The 21,083-nt window shown below is 40.4% G+C and overlaps 1 protein-coding gene across 9 annotated transcripts in view; it reads left to right on the plus strand.

Annotated features, from left to right (window-relative positions):
• The window catches only part of SPG11 (SPG11 vesicle trafficking associated, spatacsin), a 119,425-nt gene that overhangs the window by 29,480 nt on the left and 68,862 nt on the right, over positions 1 to 21,083 (plus strand). For all 9 annotated transcript variants that reach the window (XM_030814150.1, XM_030814151.1, XM_030814149.1 and 6 more), the window contains exons 8-16: positions 519 to 651; positions 4,996 to 5,151; positions 5,542 to 5,717; positions 7,880 to 8,056; positions 11,595 to 11,666; positions 12,045 to 12,172; positions 12,458 to 12,633; positions 14,001 to 14,214; positions 19,424 to 19,627. In XM_030814150.1, coding sequence (XP_030670010.1) covers positions 519 to 651; positions 4,996 to 5,151; positions 5,542 to 5,717; positions 7,880 to 8,056; positions 11,595 to 11,666; positions 12,045 to 12,172; positions 12,458 to 12,633; positions 14,001 to 14,214; positions 19,424 to 19,627 — 1,436 coding nt within the window. The remainder of the gene's footprint in view (positions 1 to 518; positions 652 to 4,995; positions 5,152 to 5,541; positions 5,718 to 7,879; positions 8,057 to 11,594; positions 11,667 to 12,044; positions 12,173 to 12,457; positions 12,634 to 14,000; positions 14,215 to 19,423; positions 19,628 to 21,083) is intronic.

A 21,083-nucleotide genomic window follows, 5' to 3' on the forward strand; every position in this document is an offset into this window, starting at 1 on the left:
AGAAATTGGGCCAGGCGCAGTGGCTCGCACCTGTAATCCCAGCACTTTGGGAGGCCAAGACAGGTGGATCATTTGAGGTCAGGAGTTCGAGACCAGCCTGGCCAACACGGTGAAACCCTGTCTCTACTAAAAATACAAAATTTACCTGGACATGGTGGCGGGCACCTGTAATCCGAACTACTCGGGAGGCTGGGGCAGGAGAATCTCTTGAACCTGAGAGATAAAGGTTGCATTGAGCTAAGATCATGCCATTGCATTCCAGCCTGGGCAACAAGAGCAAAACTCTGACTCAAAAAAAAAAAAAAAAAAAAAGAAAGGAAAAGAAAGGTTACAGAGTCTTGCCCCAGATTGCATAATCAGTCATTTTCAAAATCCTCACTGGAGCCCACGTACTCATACAGTCTTTTGCCTCCTGTAGTCTCACCACATTAAATTCTAAAGTTTGTTTAAAAATCTGAATCCTGATTTTTTTTCCCATTGTAATTTTTTTCTGATTTTTATTTTCCTCCTCATTTCAGGCCGGGATAGAAAATCGTCAGCTGGACACAGTAAATTTCTTTTTGAAGAGCAAGGAAAATCTTTTTAATCCATCCTCGAAATCTTCTGTATCTGATCAGTTTGATCGCTTGTCATCCCATTTATATTTAAGAAGTAAGTGGAATAAAGATTTCTACATTTATATTTATCATTTGATCTTCTTAATAACTTTCAAATTATGATGTTGTGTTTTCTGATGACTCATTTACTTGCCAAAACTTAGTCATGGGATTTTATATACTTTTTGGAAACCTTCTTTTTTTTTTTTGAGACAGAGTCTCACTCTGTTGCCTAGGCTGGAGTGCAGTGGTGTGATGACAGCTCACTGCAGCCTCACCTCCTGGACTCAAGCAATCCTCCCATCTCAGCCTACTACAGTAGCTGGGACTACATGTGTATGCCACCACACTCAGCTATTCTTTGTAGAGAATGGGGTCTCACTGTGTTGCCAGGCTGCTCTCAAACTCCTGGGCTCAAACAATCCTCTGCCTCCCAAAGTGCTGGGATTACAGGCGTGAGCCACCATACTTGGACAACTTCGTGGAAATTTGGCAGTGTTATCAGATTCTATAAATGTCATCATACTATATGGGCTATTTATTGCTTATATCTTTTACTGTATTCGGTATTTTTGGTATGCAAGGAAGAGACAATCTTTCAAATTCAAGACAGTTTTATACACGACAGAAAAACATTTATTTGGAAAATTGCCTGCCCTTGCAACCATCTGAGATGTGTATTGACGGTGTGGCTTTCCGAGTTGTGGATTAGGATTTGTTATAAGAATTTTTGGCGGGGTGCAGTGGCTCGCCCTGTAATCCTAACACTTTGGGGGCCAAGGTGGGAGGATCGCTTGAGTCTAGGAGTTTGAGACCAGTCTGGGGAACATAGCAAGACCCCATTCTACAAAAAAATTTTAAAAATTAGTTGGCCACGATGGCACATCCATAGTCCCAACTACTTGGAAGGCTGAGGCTGAGGATTGCTTGAGTCTGGGAGGTCTAGGCTGCAGTGATCTGTGATTGTGCCACTGCACTTCAGCCTAGTTGCAAAGTAAGACTGTCTCAAAAAAAAAAAAACAAAATTTCACCCAGATTTCTCTGCTTTTTTGCCACATTACCAACGCTTTTCAAGATTTTGGCTTTCCTTTTTAATAAATAGGAAGCCTAATTTTTTTTTTTTTTTTTAGACAGAGTCTCACTCTGTGGCCCAGGTTGGAGTGCAGTGGCGCAATCTCGGCTCACTGCAAGCTCCGCCTCCCGGGTTCACGCCATTCTGCCTCCTCAGCCTCTCCGAGCAGCTGGGACTACAGGCGCCTGCCACCACGCCCAGCTAATTTTTTGTATTTTTAGTAGAGATGGGGTTTCACCATGGTCTCAATCTCCTGACCTCGTGATCCGCCCGCCTCGACCTCCCAAAGTGCTGGGATTACAAGTGTGAGCCACCGCGCCCGGCCTGCCTAACTTTTATTCTTGGACCAGGTAGCCATGCAAATTCTCTCCTTAGAACAACAGGGTAATAAAGTATATTTTCCCCTTGTTAAATAAAAATTATAGGAGACTATTGTTTTGGTGTGAGCTGTACTAGGCCCCATCAGACCAGAACAGAAATCAAAATGGAGTCAACTATGCTAAAGTTCCATAGCATCAAACTTAAAATAAGGTGGTCTTCTGACATTGGGAGAAATTAGGAGACAGCCAATAATCCCCAACAGTCCAGTTTCAATCTTCAATCAGCGTGATAATGAAGTTCCTCTGATACAATCCTTACGTAAAAGAAGTAACGTAGGCCAGGTACAGTGGCTCATGCCTGTAATTCTAGCACTTTGGGAGGGTGAAGCAGGAGGATCTCTTGAGCCCAGGAGTTTGAGACTAGCCTGGGTAACATAGTGAAACCTTACCTCTACAAAAAAATTTAAAAATTAGCTGTGTGTGGTCTCAGCTGCTCAGGAAAGGAAGGTAGGAGGATTGCTTGAGCCTGGGAGGTTGAGGCTGCAGTGAGCTGGCATCACACCATTGCACTCCAATTTGGGCAACAGAGTGAGACTCTGTCTCAAAAAAAAAAAAAAAAAGCTGGGTGCAGTGGCTCACACCTATAATCCCAACACTTTGGGAGGCCCAGGTGGGAGGATCACTTGAGACCAAGAGTTCATGACCAGCCTGGGCAACATAGTGAGACTCTGCCTCTATTTTTAATTGAAAAAAAAAGCCTGAAGTAGCTTCATGTTAAATGATCAGTATTTTTTGTATTATTCTGTCCCTCTTCATCTTACAAAAAAAGTAGCTTTGAAACAACTAATATGCTCTTTTTTCATTACTTCTGCTTTCTTCAGCTCTTCCATGTCTATAAAGCCAACCCCTTCTGCTCAGCTCACTAGAACACCTTTTCCATGTTATGAAATTAAGTGTTGCCACATTCTAGAGTTGCAGTAAAACCAGTTGAGATCTTTAATCTAAATTTGTTGTAATTTTGTCCTTTGACACTCTGTAAATACGGTTTTATAATCTGTTTTTTCCCTACTTTATACTATAGACATCTTTCTTGTTAATATATACTTACTAAATATGATGACATAGAATTTCATTGTGTGGGCTGTACCATAATTCACCAAGCCAAACTCCTGTTAGACATTTAGATTTATTCTAGTTCTTAGCTATTAACAGTGTGCTAGAAATGCTGTGTGTGTGTGTAATTTCACATATATAATCATTTACTTATATTACTAGAATTTATTGTTAAATTCTAGACCTGGAATTTCCAGGTTTAAGAGTATGCACAATTTATATTTTTAAACACCTTGATAAATTGTCCTTCAAAAGTTGTATCAATTTGTAGTCTACTTACATGGAGAAAATTACAACCTGCTCTTTTTCCACTGATGTAGTATTAGCTTTCACTAAGAAAATGAATTGGATGTTTTCTTTTTTTTCTTCCTAAATCTCATATATGGTGGAAAGATATTTTCTTTTAAAAACACATTCCCAGACTGGGTGCAGTGGCTCACGCCTATGATCCCAGCACTTTGGGAGGCCGAGATGGTTGGATCACGAGGTCAAGAGTTCGAGATCAGCCTGACCAACATGGTGAAACCCCATCTCTACTAAAAATACAAAAATTAGCTGTGTGTGGTGGTGCATGCCTGTAATCCCAGCTACTCGGGAGGCTGAGGCAGGAGAATCACTTGAAGTGAGGAGGCGGAGGTTGCAGTGAGCCGAGATCGCTCCATTGCATTCCAGCCTGGGAGACGAGTGAAACTCCGTCTCAAAAAAACAAAAACACACATTCTATTTTGTTTTGAGTGCAGAGTTTGGTCTCCTCTTTCTTGAATTGCCAGCTTTTCTAATGCTCTGATGTCTTAAAAACTGCTTAAATTTATAGAAAAAGGCCTAGTTTCTGATATTGAGCAGGGCTCCATCAGCAGTTGTAGAGTCATTATTCACTTCTGTTGTTTGGTGGTTAGTGATTTCTCCTCATTCCACTCTCACCTGCACTGCTCCGCTGTAAAGGGTGGAGATGGATCCGGAATGAGAAGCACTGGGAATAGCCTTACCTACTCCCCTAGGGGGAAAACCCGTTTCCCATAATTCTCATACATCTCACAGATGTAATCCGCAGGGGATGGTGGGGGGGAGTGCTGAGACAAACAGGAATCACTTAGAGCCTTCAGCTGCAGACACAACATCCAGGGGCCCACACTTCTTGCTTTCACTTGAATGTTTAGCACAGAATAGCTTTGCAATCAGACAGGCTTAAATTCAAATTTTGGCCCTGCCACTTACTTTGTTTTTCTTTTTTCACTGTTGCCCAGGCTGCTGGAGTATGGTGGCGCAATCTTGGCTCACTGCAACCTCTGCTTCCTAGGTTCAAGCAATTCTCCTGCCTCAGCCTCCTGAGTAGCTGGGATTACAGGCACCCACCAGCACACCTGGCTAATTTTTGTATTTTTAGTAGAGGTGGCATTTCACCATATTGGTCAGGCTGGTCTCGAACTCCTGACCTCAAGTGATCTGCTTGCCTTGGCCTCCCAAAGTGTTGGGATTACAGGCGTGAGCCACCGCGCCTGGCCCTGCCACTTTCTAAATTAGCTTGGGCAAGTTACTTATCCTTTCTGAACCTCAGTTTTTTTAATCTATGGAAAGAGAATATAATATACACCTACCTCTTAAGTTGTTGAAAGCAATAAATGAGATAGCATTTATAAAACAGCAAGTACAGTACTTAAGATGTAGGTGGTCGGCAAAAGGGTAGTTAGCAGTGATATCATTAAATGATAACTATTAATAATTAGAATCATTAAAGTTTGCAGGTAATAAGCCTGCAGAAAAGTTTTGTGAGCTTTTTGAAAATAAGATGTTGGTCCCTGTTTTATGTTTAAAAATATTGTGACATGATATTTTTGATATGTTAATTTTATTGTGAGAATCCTAGTGTTCTTTAATTTCTTTGGTTCTTTCTCAGATGTGGAAGAGCTGATACCAGCGTTGGATTTACTTTGCTCAGCAATTAGAGAAAGTTACTCTGAACCCCAAAGCAAACACTTTTCAGAACAATTGCTTAATCTTACACTGTCTTTCCTTAACAACCAAATAAAGGAGCTTTTTATTCACACTGAAGGTAAGAATAGCAGCTAGGAAGGGGGCAATTCCACTGTTCCTGTGTCAGAACAGATACAAGTGCTGCTATTGGGTGACACAGCATAAACCAGTGGCACGCCATTTACTACATTTGGGTAAGGTCAGTGTGTAATTGAGTAAGTGAAATGGGTTTTGATACTGAGAAAGTTGGTAGAAATACCCAGGACTAATCGTGAAGGACAAGGAAAGGAAAGGGTTTTATTAAAATACAGAGCTACTTCCTTGTAAACAGGAAAATCCTCAAACATATTGTTTGAAATTTAAAAATACCAAGTTTGAATTTTGACTTTCTTTAGAATTATTTATAACAGCTCATGGTTTATATTTATACACACACACATACAAATTGGCACATTGGTATTTTCCATAGAACTAGATGAACATCTGCAAAAAGGAGTGAACATTTTGACTAGCTACATTAATGAACTTCGAACCTTCATGATAAAGTTTCCTTGGAAGCTAACAGATGCTATAGATGAATATGATGTACATGAAAATGTCTCCAAAGTAAAGGAGAGCAATATATGGAAGAAACTCAGCTTTGAGGTAAGTATGAATAATTATCACTTCTTTTATTTGCCAGATTCAGAAGATCTGAGAAAACAATAGAAAAAACAGAATTCAGACTCTATGTACTTGTGATTCAGAATGCTTGGCAAAGGTTTTAGGTTTTATCGGTTTTGGGATTTCTGATTATGACTTCAAATTTATGTCTACAAGCCCCAAAATTTATTTAATTCACTATATGGGTAGGCTCTCTCTTAATGCTAGATCTGCCCACTTGGGTTCAGTAACAAACACCCAACTCTAAAACCATGTGAAGTGGCACTCGTTAGCAATACTCCTAGTGCTTTGGACTCATGCATTCTGCCTGACCTCTGGATAAATTGAATTGCTGCTGCTGATTAGATCTTTGGAAATTTTTATTTTACCACATTATTACTTAGAAGTATACTTAATTTTAGTCCTATCTGAAATTCTATTTAAGACATTTTGCCAGTTAAATTTGTTTCCATCTGTTTGCCTTTTTTTCCCCCACAGTAAAAGTTATAATAATGCAGCTAAAATTTACTACCATCTGTATGACTTAGGGACTGGAAGAATTCCTTCATCCACTGGAGGGTATTAGTATTGGAAAAACAAAAGCTAAAACAGCTTAACACAGATGATCATAATCAATAGGGAATTAAAGTGATAAGATGGAGATGCTGCTGGGTTGTTAAGATTCCTGTTCTTGGGGTGGAGGGATTAAAGTACCTGGTGTGACTGCATTTTCTGTATCTCTTATTCATTCTGTAACCGTAAAAAGTAAGAAATTATCCGGGCACAGTGGCTCACGCCTGTAATCCCAGCACTTTGGGAGGCCGAGGCAGGCAGGTCACAAGGTCAGGAGTTCGAGACAAGTCTGACCAAATGGTGAAACACTGTCTCTACTAAAAATACAAAAAAAATTAGCCAGGTGTGGTGGCAGGTGCCTGTAATCCCAGCTACTCAGGAGGCTGAGGCAGGAGAATTGTTTGAACCTGGGAAGTGGAGGTTGCAGTGAGCTGAGATCGCACCACTGCACTCCAGCCCAGGTGACAGTGCGAGACTCTGTCTCAGAAAAAAAAAAAGTAAGAATTACTTACTTTTCCTTCTACTTTTTTGTCTCCTTTTTCCTGTCTCCTTCGCAGGTTTCTCTTCCTGTTTACCTCCTTTATTGTTCTGCAAGGCTCTGTCTATGGTCCTCTTTTTACTCAAAATCCTTGATTTTCAACTTTTGCCAGGGGAAGGGGTTATAGTTTACTTTGATAAAAATTGTAGACCCTGTCTTCAGAAACAGGCATGTGAATGTGTACACATAGACAAAATTTTATACATGGCTTAATGGGGTTTGCAGATCTCTTTAAAGCCGTAGGTTAAGAATGCCTCCTTTCTGTTCTCTCTAGGGTTTAGATCTTCAGTTTAAGTATTTCTTTTCACATGGATTATTGGTAGTAGCCTTCTAATGCCTCAATATCTTGAGCTTGAATCACTTTCAGTCCACTCTCTATATTGCTGCCTGGATATCTTTCTGTAAATATGTATCTGATTACATCACATCTTGCTTTTATGGTCTTTCAGTGGCTCCACGTAGTTTCAGGATAAAATCTACCTCAAACGCAAGGCTCGTCATGATGGATCCTCTGCTTTGCTTTCAAGTCTCATCTGCTACTCTCTCCAATTACATTGAGTAATTTGTAGTTCTCTGAAGGCTTGATGCAGTTTCTTTTCTTTGTCCCTTTGCATATGATATTCTCGCTTTTTGGAACACCTGTCCTCTTATCTCAGTATATCTATGGAACACTTATTGGTCTTTAAATTTTTTGCCTCATCAGTTACTAGTTACTTCTACTAGCAAGCCTGTGCGGGGGGACACGGGGGCGGGGGTGGTCGTCCTTCTTATTTAGGTGTTTCTCTTCTAGACCTTCCTCTCTAGCACCGTGGGTTACTTTTATCACAGCCCCTATCATACAGTACTATAATCAGTGTGTCTTCCACTAGCTCCTGGAGTGTAGGGTCTTAGTTTTACTCAATTTTATATCCCTTGAACCTAACTCCAAATCTAGTAATAGATTTTAAATAAAAGTTCCTTTGTTAGATGTTAAATAAATGTATAAATCCCATGTTGATAATCATAATAAGGAAATGAAAAAGAACTTAAAAGGCAAACGTTTTTCTTTTCCTAGGAAGTTATTGCCAATGCCATTTTAAACAACAAAATACCAGAGGCACAAACTTTCTTCAGGACTGCTAGTCATTCTGCTCAAAAACTTGAGGAGCTGATTGGCATAGGCTTAAATTTGGTCTTTGACAATTTAAAAAAGAGCAATATAAAGGAAGCCTCTGAACTTTTGAAGAATATGGTAAGTGGTGTAATCCATAAAGTCTTAAAATGTATTTAATATAATTTCTAGTTACTATAAAATTGGTTTGTATTCATAATTATTTCATAAACTAGGAAATTTATGTAGTAAATGATGACACTAAGAAATAATGACATTAATAACACTGAGAATGTCTGGGTGTGGTTGCTCATGTCTGTAATCCCAGCGCTTTGGAAGGTTGAGGCAGGAAGATCGCTTGAGGCCAGGAATTCAATACCAGCATGGGCAACATAGCAAGACCCTGTCTCTACAAAAAATAAAAAAATAAAAAGGACATGGTGGCTTGCACCTTGTACCTTGTATTAGTCCGTTCTCATATTGCTATAAAGAATTACCTGAGCCGGGCGTGGTGGCTCACGCCTGTAATCCCAGCACTTTGGGAGGCTGAGGTGGGTGGATCACCTGAGGTTAGGAGTTTGAGACCAGCCTGACCAACATGGCGAAACCCCATCTCTACTAAAACTACAAAAATCAGCCAGGTGTGGTGGCAGGCGCCTGTAATCCCATCTACTGGGGAGGCTGAGGCAGGGAAAATTGCTTGAACCCAGCAGTCGGAGGTTGCAGTGAGCCAAGATGGTGCCACTGCATTCCAGCCTGGGCAACAGAGCAAGACTGCATCTCAAAAACTAACTAAATAAATAATAATGAACTACCTGAGACTGGGTAATTTAGAAAGAAAAGAGGTTTAATTGGCCCACAGTTCCACAGGCTATACAAGAAGCATGGCTGGGGAGATCTCAGGAAACTTACAGTCATGGCAGAAGATGAAGGGGACGCAGGCATGTCTTACATGGCAGGAGAAAGAGGAAGAGAGAGCATTGGGGAGGTGCTACACACTTTTAAACAACCAGATATCATGAGAACTTACTTCGTATCACAAAAACAGCAAGGGGGAAATCCACCCCCATAATCCAGTCACCTCCCACCAGGCCCCTCCTCCAACACTGGGGGTTACAATTCAACATGAGATTTGGGCAGGGGCACAGATCCAAACCATAGCACACCTGTAGTCCTAGCTACTCAGAAGGCTGAAGCAGGAGGATCTCCAGGAGTTCTAGGTTGCAGTGAACTGTGATTGCACCTATAAATGGCTGGTAACAGAGCAAGACCCTGTCTCTAAATCTAAAAGAGAAATAACACTGAGAAATGTTTTGGTACTGAGAACTTTTTTTTTTTTTTTTTTTTTTTTGAGACAGAGTTTCACTCTTGTTGCTTAGGCTACAGTGCAATGGTGCGATCTTGGCTCACAAAACTTCCACCTCCCAGGTTCAAACGATTCTCCTACATCAGCTTCCCGAGTAGCTGGGATTGCAGCATGCGCCACCATGCCTGGCTAATTTTGTGTATTTTTAGTAGAGACGGGATTTCTCCGTGTTGGTCAGGCTGGTCTGGAACTCTTGACCTCACGTGAGCCACCTGCCTCGACCTCCTGAAGTGCTGAAATTACTGGCGTGAGCCACCATGCCTGGCCTGAGAACTTTCTTGAAGATATTTTCCCCCTAATTTTATTTAGATATGAGTGACAAAAATTACATGTATTTAAGGTATACAATATGATGTTTTGATATGTATGTACATTGTGAAAAGATTACCACAAGTAAGCTAATTAATATATCACCTCACAGTTATGTGTGTATATATGGTTAGAACACTTGAGATCTACTCTCAACAAATTTCAAGTGTACAATGTATTATTATTAACTTTAGTTACTATACTGTACATAGGTCTGCAGAACTTATTTATCTTATATCTGAAAGTTTGTACCTTTTGACCAATATCTACTCCTTTCCCCTACCCCACAGTCCTTGGTAATATCATTCCACTCTCTATTACTGTGAGTTCAGCTTTTTCTTAGATTCCATATATAAGTGAGAGCATGAAGAATTTGTCTTTCTGTGTCTGGCTTATTTCATTTAGCATAATATCCTCCAGGTTCAGCCATGTTGTTTAAAATTGCAGGTTTTCCTCTCTCTCTCTCTTTTTTTTTTTCTTTTTTTGTAGAGACAGGGTCTCACTATGTTGCCCAGGCTGGTCTCAAACTCTTGGGCTCAAGCAATCCTCCTGCCTTGGTCTCCCAAAGTGCAGAGATTATAGGCATGAGCCAACACACTTGGCCTTTCCTTTTTTTTTTAAGGCCAAATAATATTCCTTTGTATATATACACCATATTTTCTTTATCCATTCATCTGTTGATAGACACTTAGGTTATTTCCATATCTCTTGAAGAGATTTTTAAATGGCATTTAAAAGTACTCTCTGAGCTGGGTGCAGTGGCTCACACCTGTAATCCCAACAATTTTGGAGGCCGAGATGGGCAGATAACTTTTGAAGCAGGAGTTTGAGACCAGTCTGGCCAACGTGGTAAACGCTGTCTCTACTAAAAAGGCCAAAAATTAGCCAGGTGGGTGATACATGCCTGTAACCCCAGCTATTCGGGAGGCTGAGGCACAAGAATCATTTGAACCCGGGAGGCAGAGGTTGCAGTGACCTGAGATCGCACCACTGCCTTCCATCCAGCCTGGGTGACAGAGTGAGACCCTGTCTCATAAAAAAGAAAAAGAAAAGAAAAATACTCTGTTAGACCTGACTTTGATTAGGAGGAGATAGTGTTTCTCATAGAAGACTTCACACTTGTTGAAGCATGCATAGGAGCTCATTATTTGTTGGAGGACATTCTGTATTGTTGATTGTGACTCCTTACATCTCCACTTGAACTTTCTAGTAAATTATGCCTTTGCTGGGCTTTATGCTCTCTGGTTTTACTTCATATGAGAAGGGGAAGCCCTAGAAGTAGGGCTCCTAGACTAAGCTGATCTAGCCCTAATCTGCATGGTTGGGGTCTTGCCTATGGTAACTTTCAGGAAGTGTAGAGGAGTGGAACTACGTAAAAGGGATGTTGTTTGCATTGATCATTGTTTCCACTTGAATCAGCATACCAGATTGCTGTCGTTTTGGTCCTGTGGTAGCCTAGCATTGCCTTAAATTGTTCTGTGTGCTGCCTTTGCTCTGACAAAATGCTTAAGGACTTTAGGGATAGGCAGTAAATACATATATAATGAATGTAGGAGGGCCAGGCAGGGTGGCTCACGCCTGTATTCCTAGCACCTTGGGAGGCTGAGGCAGGAGGATCACTTGAGCCTAGGAGTTCAAGACCAGCCTGGGTAACATGAAGAAATCCCATCTCTACAAAAAATACAAAAATTAGCCAGGCATGGTAATGCACACCTGTAGCCCCAGCTACTTGGGAGGCTGAGTTGGTAGGATCGCTTTGAGCCTAGGGGTCGAGGCTGCAGTATGCTGTGATCATACCACTGTACTCCAGCCTGGGCAACACAGCTAGACTGTCTCAAAAAGAAAAAAGAAAGTAGGGAAATGAATGTTTGAAGAGCAGAAAGCTATGGAATTCTAACAAGATAGATGTTTATAATAGGGTGTTTCTGTATCTAACACATATTTATGTTCAAAATAGTTCCATTACAAAATGTAACTTTTTTTGGTTTTCTATGTTTATTTTAGGGGTTTGATGTAAAAGGCCAATTGCTCAAGATATGCTTCTATACAACTAATAAAAACATACGTGACTTTTTGGTAGGTAAAGGTGAGACTACCTAGTATACATTTTCTAGAAAGCCTGGTGAAAAACTTGGAAGAAAACCTTGGAAGAAAAACTTTAAGTAATTTTAATGTTCAACTAATATCTAATAAGTAAAAGTGTGACAACCCTTTCATCTTTTTTTCTCCTTCATCTTTCTTCAGTGACTATTTTACATTTGTGGCAAAAGAAAATTTGTGTTAATATACATTAACTCAAATGTTCAAAATATAATTCTTGAATGGCATATTATCTCTTGACTTTTTTTATAATCTTTAATTCCCAGCACTACCTTCTTTGATAATCTCATGACATTTTTTGCAAATGTGCTTGATTTTTTGTAAAGTCACTGCTTTAATTACTTTTTATTCAAGGTTGAAATTTTAAAAGAAAAAAATTATTTTTCTGAAAAAGAGAAAAGAACTATAGACTTCGTGCATCAAGTTGAGAAGCTTTATTTGGGACATTTCCAAGAAAATATGCAAATCCAGTCATTTCCCAGGTAGTCTCATTAGTCCCCTTTTGATAATACTAGAATACCATTAGATAGTATTTCATTTATAATTGTTAGTGAACACAAGTTTCTTATGTGGAACTGAGCCTGCATTCTCCATGGAGATAAAACTTGTATCAGACAGAAGGGACTCAAGAGTGTTTTGTCATTTTAATATTTGCACAATCAGAATTATGTGTTCCCCAAAAGAGTAGATGTTCTTGAGCAGATAAAAAGGAATGATGCCTTTTTCTCCAAAATTTAAAAAAAACAAATTTATATCACTGTTTTTAGGTACTGGATAAAGGAACAAGATTTTTTCAAGCACAAGTCTGTTTTGGACTCATTCCTGAAATATGATTGTAAAGATGAATTTAACAAACAGGACCATAGAATTGTGTTAAATTGGGCTCTGTGGTGGGATCAACTAACACAAGAATCCATCCTTCTCCCCAGGATAAGTCCAGAAGGCAAGTGTTAGAGAGCCTGAAATATGAACATACTGAATGAGGATTAAATTGGGTATTGATATTTTAATATTTTGATGTGTCTCAATTTTAGAATTCCTTTCGGGAAATAATATTCAGGTTATTTAAAATGCAAATCATTGCATTAAGATCTCTTTCTTATCCCAGAGTTTCTGGGAGGAATTTATAATGTGCTAATAAAAGAAAAAAATAGTTAATTGAGATTTCAAGGTTGAGTTTGCATTCCAGCTTCAAAGTGACAATCTGTTTTTGCAAATAGTCTTAAGTTTCTTGTGTAAATTGGGGATCTATGCCATCTGATATAGGGGATCTGGGGCATAACTAACAGTGTTAAACAGTAGCAATTCAGAGAGTAAAATTCTGGCTTACTATTATGGCTGAAGTTTTTATTTGTTTATTATTTTTAATTTTTTTTTCCTTTTCATCCTTCCGCATCTGAAACAAAGTTTTTATTTACGTTAAGGGAAAGAGAAGAGAAAAAGAGGGTTGAACAGGTTAAGTGAAATGTACAGCTAATACGTAAGTTTCATTTTAACCACCATAGTAATTAGAAGCTACATCTAGCTCTTTGGCTGTAGTATTGATTATAAAATGAACAATGTGGCCAGGCATGGTGGCTCACACCTGTAATCCCAGCACTTTGGGAAACCGAGATGAGAAGATCGCTTGAGGCCAGGAGTTCAAGACCAGCCTAGCAACATAGTGAGACCCCCATCTCTACAGAATATATTTTTTTTTAATTACCTGGGCAGACAGTCGTGGTGGCTCACGCCTATAATCCCAGCACTTTGGGAGGCCGAGGCAGGCAAATCACCTGAGGTTAGGAGTTCAAGACCAGCTAGGCCAACATTGTGAAACCCCGCCTCTACTAAAAATACAACAATTAGCTGGGTGTGGTGGTGCACACCTGTAATCCAAGCTACTTGGGAGGCTGAGGCAGGAGAATTGCTTGAACCTGGGAGGCGGAGGTTGCAGTGAGCCGAGATTGTGCCACTGCACTCCAGCCTGGGCTACAGAGCAAGACTCTGTCTCAAAAAGAAAAAAAAAATTTACCTGGTCATGATGGCACATCCCTGCAGTCCCTGCTACTTGGGCAGCTGAAGTAGGAGTACCACTTGAGCCCAGGAGGTCGAGGCTGCCACGAGTGCACCACTGCACTCCAGCCTGGGCAACACAGCGAGATCCTGTCTCAAAAAAAGGAAAATAGTAAAACAGAGGACCTGAATAATTAATGTATTGTATAAATATCTAGGTCCAAATTGTTATATTTACTCAGTAATTTAGTGTTGAGTTACGTGTCAATAAGCATAATTAATTATATTTTTAAATGTGTTTTGTTTTTCATGTAGAATACAGATCATATTCCCCAGAAGCCCTCTGGAGATACCTCACAGCTCGCCATGATTGGTTAAACATTATCTTATGGATTGGAGAGTTTCAAACCCAGCATAGTTATGCTTCACTTCAGCAGAACAAATGGCCCCTTCTGACTATTGATGTTATTAACCAGAATACTTCCTGTAACAACTACATGAGGAATGAAATTTTAGATAAGCTGGCCAGGTATTATAACTGTTGAACTAATCCCCAATGGGAAGAATACAAGGGAAGAGCAAGAAAAAATAATGGTATAGCTTTTCCTTTGAAATGCCATAAATCTGATTCAATGCTGTTTCATATTACTATAAAATTTAAAGGGCATCATCTTCAGTGAGGTTTTAAAATCCTACCCATTTGGCCAAGCGTGGTGGCTCATGCCTGTAATCTCAGCACTTTGAGAGGCCAAGGCGGGCAGATCACCTGAGGTCAGGAGTTCAAGACAAGTCTGGCCAACATGGTGAAACCCTGTCTCTGCAAAAATACAAAAATTAGCCAGGCATAATGCCAGGTAATCCCAGCTACTTGGGAGGCTGAGGCAGGAGAATCGCTTGAACCCAGGAGACAGAGGTTGCAGTGAGCCGAGATTGTGCCATTGCACTCCAGCCTGGGCAACAGAGTGAGACTCCGTCTCAAAAAAAAAAAAAACAAAAAATCATATGTGTTTAATATCATGTGGGTAGTAAATAAGCTCTCAAGTTCTAGATGCAGGTTCCTCCCAAAACATTTTATGCACTTTGGTACAGAAATGTTAAGTTTTCAGTAGGGCTATAAGGAGCAAGTGACAAGAGCTGAGATGGGGATACCTTAGTATCCTGTCACCTGTGCTTCATATCACTACATGTGTGCTGTGCATGTTTTTGAACTAAGAGAACTGCTGAATTAAGAAATAATGGGGGGAAGTAGCTCTTGAAGTGATGTGAAGATTTTACAGTTTAATTCATTTAGAAAAACCTGTTAAATTGAACCATATGAACTTGCCATTTGTGTGGGTCAAAAATGACTGAGTATCAACCATTTCATATGGCTCCATTTAATCTATCTTTCTAACCTGTTGAAATAGTATAAGGAAAGCTAATAACATGTATGTTAAGTTTCTTAAACATATTTTTATGGGTTATTTTCTTTTTTTTTTTTTTTGAGACAGAGTCTCGCTCTGTCGCCCAGGCTGGAGTGCAGTGGCGCAATCTCGGCTCGCTGCAAGCTCCGCCTCCCAGGTTCACGCCATTCTCCTGCCTCAGCCTCTCCGAGTAGCTGGGACTACAGGCGCCCGCCACCACGCCCGGCTAATTTTTCTTTTTGTATTTTTAGTAGAGACGGGGTTTCACTGTGGTCTCGATCTCCTGACCTCGTGATCCGCCCGCCTCGGCCTCCCAAAGTGCTGGGATTACAAGCGTGAGCCACCACGCCCGGCCATGGGGTTATTTTCTATTTATACTTATTGGGGTATACTTACAGCTGTATTTTCCTCCCCAGCTTAAAGATGTGGAGAGTCAGATCCAGGGATATTAAGTGCTTTGCCCAAGCCAGTTAGTTACAGATTTAAATCCCTTAGCCCCTAATTTTCTATTCATTCTTCTCTCCATTGCACTAAATGCTCTTGTTTACTACTAGTAAATATTATAAAACTTGTATGCTTACCTAATATTTTGCTTAGCATTTGGTTTTTAAACTAATGTATATATGGTTTTGGAATTATGAAATTAGTAAATTAATGAACTCTGTACCACCAGATTAAAGGGGAAAAATCATACCACCCTGTTATATACAGAAAAGCATTTGATAAAATTCAGCCTATTTACGATCAAAACTTGGCAAACTAAGCATAGATGCAAACTCCCTTAATTTTTTTTTTTTTTTTTTTTTTTGAGACAGAGTCTCACTGTCGCCCAGGCTGGAGTGCAGGGGTGTGATCTTGGCTCACTACAAGCTCCGCCTCCTGGGTTCACACCATTCTCCTGCATCAGCCTCTGGAGTAGCTGGGACTACAGGCACCCGCCACCACGCCCAACTAATTTCTTTTTGTATTTTTAGTAGAGATGGGGTTTCACCGTGTTAGCCAGGATGGTCTCGATCTCCTGACCTCGTGATCTGCCCACCTCGGCCTCCCAAAGTGCTGGGATTACAGGCGTGAGCCACCACGCCCGGCCTTTTTTTTTTGAGATGGAGTCTCACTCTGTCGCCCAGGATGGAGTGCAGTGGTGCTATCTCTGCTCACTGCAAGCTCCACCTCCCGGGTTTACCTTATTCTCCTGCCTCAGCCTCCCCAGTAGCTGGGACTACAGGCGCCCGCCACCATGCCTGGCTAATTTCTGTGTGTGTGTGTATTTTTAGTAGAGACGAGGTTTGACAGTGTTAGCCAGATTGGTCTCAATCTCCTGACCTCGTGATCCGCCTGCCTTGGCCTCCCAAAGTGCTGGGATTACAGGTGTGAGCCACTGCGCCTGGCCTAAACTCCCTTAACTTAAAAGGGGTATCTAGAAAAATCCTTTTAGCCAACATCATACTTACTAGTGAAACATTGTGAGCATTCTCTTTAGATTTGGAGCAAGACAAGCCTGCTATCAAGTCTTACCAAGTTGATCTTTAAATATAGTACAATCTCAGTAAAAATCCCAGCGGTTTGTTTTTTGTTTTTTGTTTTTTGTTTTCTTGTGGATTATGACATGCTGATCATAAATATTTATATAGAAATTAGAGGGTCTGCCAGGCACGGTGGCTCACACCTGTAATCCCAACACTTTGGGAGGCTGAGGTAGGCAGATCACTTGAGATCAGGAGTTTGAGACCAGTGTGGCCAACATGATGAAACATCGTCTCTACTAAAAATACAAAAATTAGCTGGGTGTGGTGGCACTTGCTTGTAATCCCAGCTACTCAGAAGGCTGAGGCAGGAGGATCACTTGAACTCAGGAGGTGGAGGTTGCAGTGAGCCAAGATCAAGCCCCTGAACTCCAGCCTGGGAGACAGAGTGAGAGTCCATCTCAAAAAAAAACAACAAAAAAAAGAAATTAGAGGATTAAGAAGAGCCCTGAAAGAGAACTTGCCCTACCAGATATCAAAACTTATTCTAAAGCTGTAGCAGTTAAGACAGAGTATTGGTGCCGGGATAGAGAACAGAAGTGTGAGCGTAGATACAGACCTATACCTGTATGATCATTTTACATATGACAGAGGTGGTCCTGCACAAGAGTGGAGAAAGAACCATCTTTTTGACAATGGGGCTAGAATAACTGAATAGCTGTATGGGGAAAAAAATCTAATCAGATTCCCCTCCCTACCTTATGTTGTACATTACATCAATTCTGGGTAGATATTAACACCTAAATGTCAAATATGAAAGTATAAAATTTGGAAAATGCTGTAAGTGAATATCTTCACAACCTTGGGAGTAGTAGGATATATGCTTTCTAAAAGGCCTAAAGGGGCAAAGATCTGGCACTGAGACCAAGAGAGCTGCTTGGCAGGAGTTGTGACCTTTAATGTAGAGTGTCAGCCAAGCTGTAGTCACCTAGCACAGAGAGAGTATTCCTTTTATCTCCTGATGGAGCCCTCCCATTGAGTGAACTAAAACAGAAGTCTGAGGACACTGGGGTCTTGTAGTAGAACCCATAGAGGTGAGCCTCCAGGAACAGAGTAGGGTGACACAGAGTAGAGCTTGGATCTGAGGAGAAGGATACCAGCACATAGGCTCCTCACAAAAGAGGAAGCACAAATGGCTAATAAACATAGGAAAAGATGCTCTTCCTCATTTGTAGGTAAGGAAATGCAAATTTATTTTACCCGAAATTTAGGAACAACTAAAATGTGTCACTAATAAATATGATGTTGGCTAGAAGGATTTTTCTAGATACCCCTTTTAAGTTAAGGGAGTTTGCATCTATGCTTAGTTTGCCAATAGTTTTTATCATAAGTATGGCTAAATTTTCTCAGAGGTAGAGTGGATAAATATGGTATATTCATACAATGGAATACTATATAATAATGAAAAATAAACTATACCCAGAGGTATCAACATAGGTAAATCACACAATGTTGGGTAGAAGAAATAAGGTGGAGAACAGTATATCCAGAATGTTCCACATAATACAAAGTTCAAAATAGGCAAAACCTTAAATTATTGGGATTCCATATATGTGTAATAAAACTATGAATAAAAGTAAAAAGGCCAGACACAGTGGCTCACACCTGTAATCCCAACACTTTGGGAGGCCTAGGCAGGAGGATTGCTTGAGTCCAGGAGTTCAAGACCAGCCTGGACAACATAAACCTTGTCCCTACAAAAAATTTAAAAACTGAGTGTGGTGGCACATGCCTGTCGTCCCAGCTACTCAGATGGCTGAGGTAGGAGGATCACTTGAGCTCAGGAGGCAGAGCTTGCAGTGAGCTGAGATAGCACCACTGCACTCCAGCCTAGGTGACAGAGCAAGACCCTGCCAAAAAAAAAAAAAAAAAAGGGCCGGGCGCCGTGGCTCACGCCTGTAATCCCAACACTTTGGAAGGCCGAGGCAGGTGGATCACGAGGTCAAGAGATCGAGACCATCCTGGCTAACACGGTGAAACCCCGTCTCTACTAAAAATACAAAAAATTCTCCAGGCTTGGTGGCGGGCGCCTGTAGTCCCAGCTACTCCGGAGGCTGAGGCAGGAGAATGGCGTGAGTCCGGGAGGCGGAGCTTGCAGCGAGCGGAGATCACAACACTGCACTCCAGCCTGGGTAACAGAGCGAGACTCCGTCTCCAAAAAAAAAAAAATATGGGAATGATTATCATAAAAGTCAGGATAGTGGCTACCTCTGGAGGTAGCAAAGGGCATGCAGTGGGGGAGGAATATACCAAGGGCTTATAATGTTCTATAATTAGGTTAGTGGTTCCATGATGTTTCTATAAACTCCATATACAGGTATATATTTTCTTTACTCCTTTGGTATGTATGATGTCACAGTAACTTTGTAAAAAGTAATATTTACATGCAGATTTCTATTCTTGTTCAGTAGTTGGTCTATTTAAATTATTCTGATGTAGCATGATGATTTTGTTTGCATATTTTGGTGAATTTCTCAGTGCTTAGAGCATCCAGCTTCAAGGGTTAACCACTGTTGCTATACTGGGTCATGATTCCCATCAAAAACCAAAAAATGGAAATAGCTTGATTTAGGTTTTTAAAATCATAAAGATAACTTGAGTCTGTCATTACTACCTTTAAATACTACAGTGGTGCAGAAAATTTTATTAGAAACCAGCAAAATATGTGTCTGAGAACATGTAGAGTAAGAACTGGCGGCATTAATTTGTAAATGCTTATTTTTAAGTAATTGAGACCTAAATTATGGGTGTGATTTGGTCTACTCTGAACATAGCGACTTTTTAACTTGCTGTCCTATAAATCTGTCCATAGGAATGGGGTTTTTCTGGCATCTGAACTGGAAGACTTTGAATGCTTCCTCCTAAGACTGAGCCGTATTGGAGGTGTAATACAGGATACCCTCCCTGTTCAAAACTACAAGACCAAAGAAGGTTGGGATTTCCATTCTCAATTCATTCTCTATTGTTTGGAGCACAGTCTGCAGCATCTTCTTTATGTCTACCTTGACTGTTACAAGTGAGTACTGAGAATGCATTTGTCCTTGAGCAGGTCTTCACATTTTCTCTTTGCATGTGACTCCTGAATGTGACTTTTAGGAAAATAGTAAGCATTCACATGAGGAATACTGATCTTTTTGAGGTAGTTTTCTCCATCTCAACAGTTGGTACATCTTTGAGTTCAGTACTACATTCAGCAAAATGCTTAAGTGTTTTTTGGTGATATTAATTCTGTAGTATCTCTGTTAACCTTTTAAATAACTTGACTTTAGAATACAATGAAAGAAATGCTTTAAAAGGTTTGAGAGGAAGATTCTAAAGTTTTACTTGGAGTTTTCTTTGATACTTCGATTACCAAGATAATGCTAAACAACTTTGATTTCATAGCAAGGTGTATTTCACTTTAAGGTATATTAGATATGCTCTAAAATTTATATTTCTATAGACACAAGCACAGAGAGAGAGCAATACATCAGTATATGTCTACCTAAGATTAACCTGCAGAATCATATCTGTGGCCAGTGTTAATTGATATTGAGTCAGTAATAACAATAACAATAGAAGTAGTCTTTAATATGTGAGTGTTTACAATGTTGGCACTAAGCCAAGTACTTTATATGCATTATCTCATTTAATCTTCACAAAAACTCTATGGGGTGCTTACTCCCGTGTCCATTTTACAGATGAAGAAACAGGCTTTGAGAGAGACTAAGTATGTTACTTAAGGCACACAGCTAATAAGTGGAAGAGCTGATTTAATTCTACTTAATTTTTATTCTGGAGCCCATGTTTCTGCACTCATAGGCAACATTTTTATTTTGTGTAGTAAAGACTAGGAATTGGCTGGGCACAGTGGCTCACATCTCTAATCCCAGCACTTTGGGAGGCCAAGGCAGGAGAATCACTTTAGCCCAAAAGTTCAAGACCAGCCTGGGCAATGTAGTGGGTCTTCTTCTTTACAAAGAAGTAAAAAATCAGCCAGGCATAGTGGCACACACCTGTAGTCCCAGGTACCTGGGAAGCTGAGGTGGGAGGATTACTTGAGCCTAGGAGGTCCAGGCTGCAGTGAGCCATGTTTGCGCCACTGCACTCCAGCCTGGGCAATACAATGAGACCCGGTCTCAAAAAAAACAGACTAGGAGTTGCAACAGAAGTTGTATTTTTGGTATGTCATATCATTAGTCTTACTTAGAATTGTTGTCTCTAAAGCTACTGGCAAGAGAACAGATTTAAGAGCTGTATTTTCAAAGTATGTATTCTGAGCCATAATTCCTCAGTTGTAACCTCTCTCTAGTTGTGTAAGCTTTTATTTGTTTTTTATTTTGAGACAGTCTCACTCTGTCACTCAGACTGGAGTGCAGTGGCACAATCATGGCTCATTGCAGCCTCGAACTCCTGGGCTCAAGCAATTCCCCCACCTCAGCCTCCCAAGTAACTGGAACTACAGGTGCACACCACCACACTTGGCTTGTAAG

The sequence above is a fragment of the Nomascus leucogenys genome, chromosome 6 (assembly GCF_006542625.1).
Source record: "Nomascus leucogenys isolate Asia chromosome 6, Asia_NLE_v1, whole genome shotgun sequence".
NCBI classification, from domain to species: Eukaryota; Metazoa; Chordata; class Mammalia; order Primates; family Hylobatidae; genus Nomascus; species Nomascus leucogenys.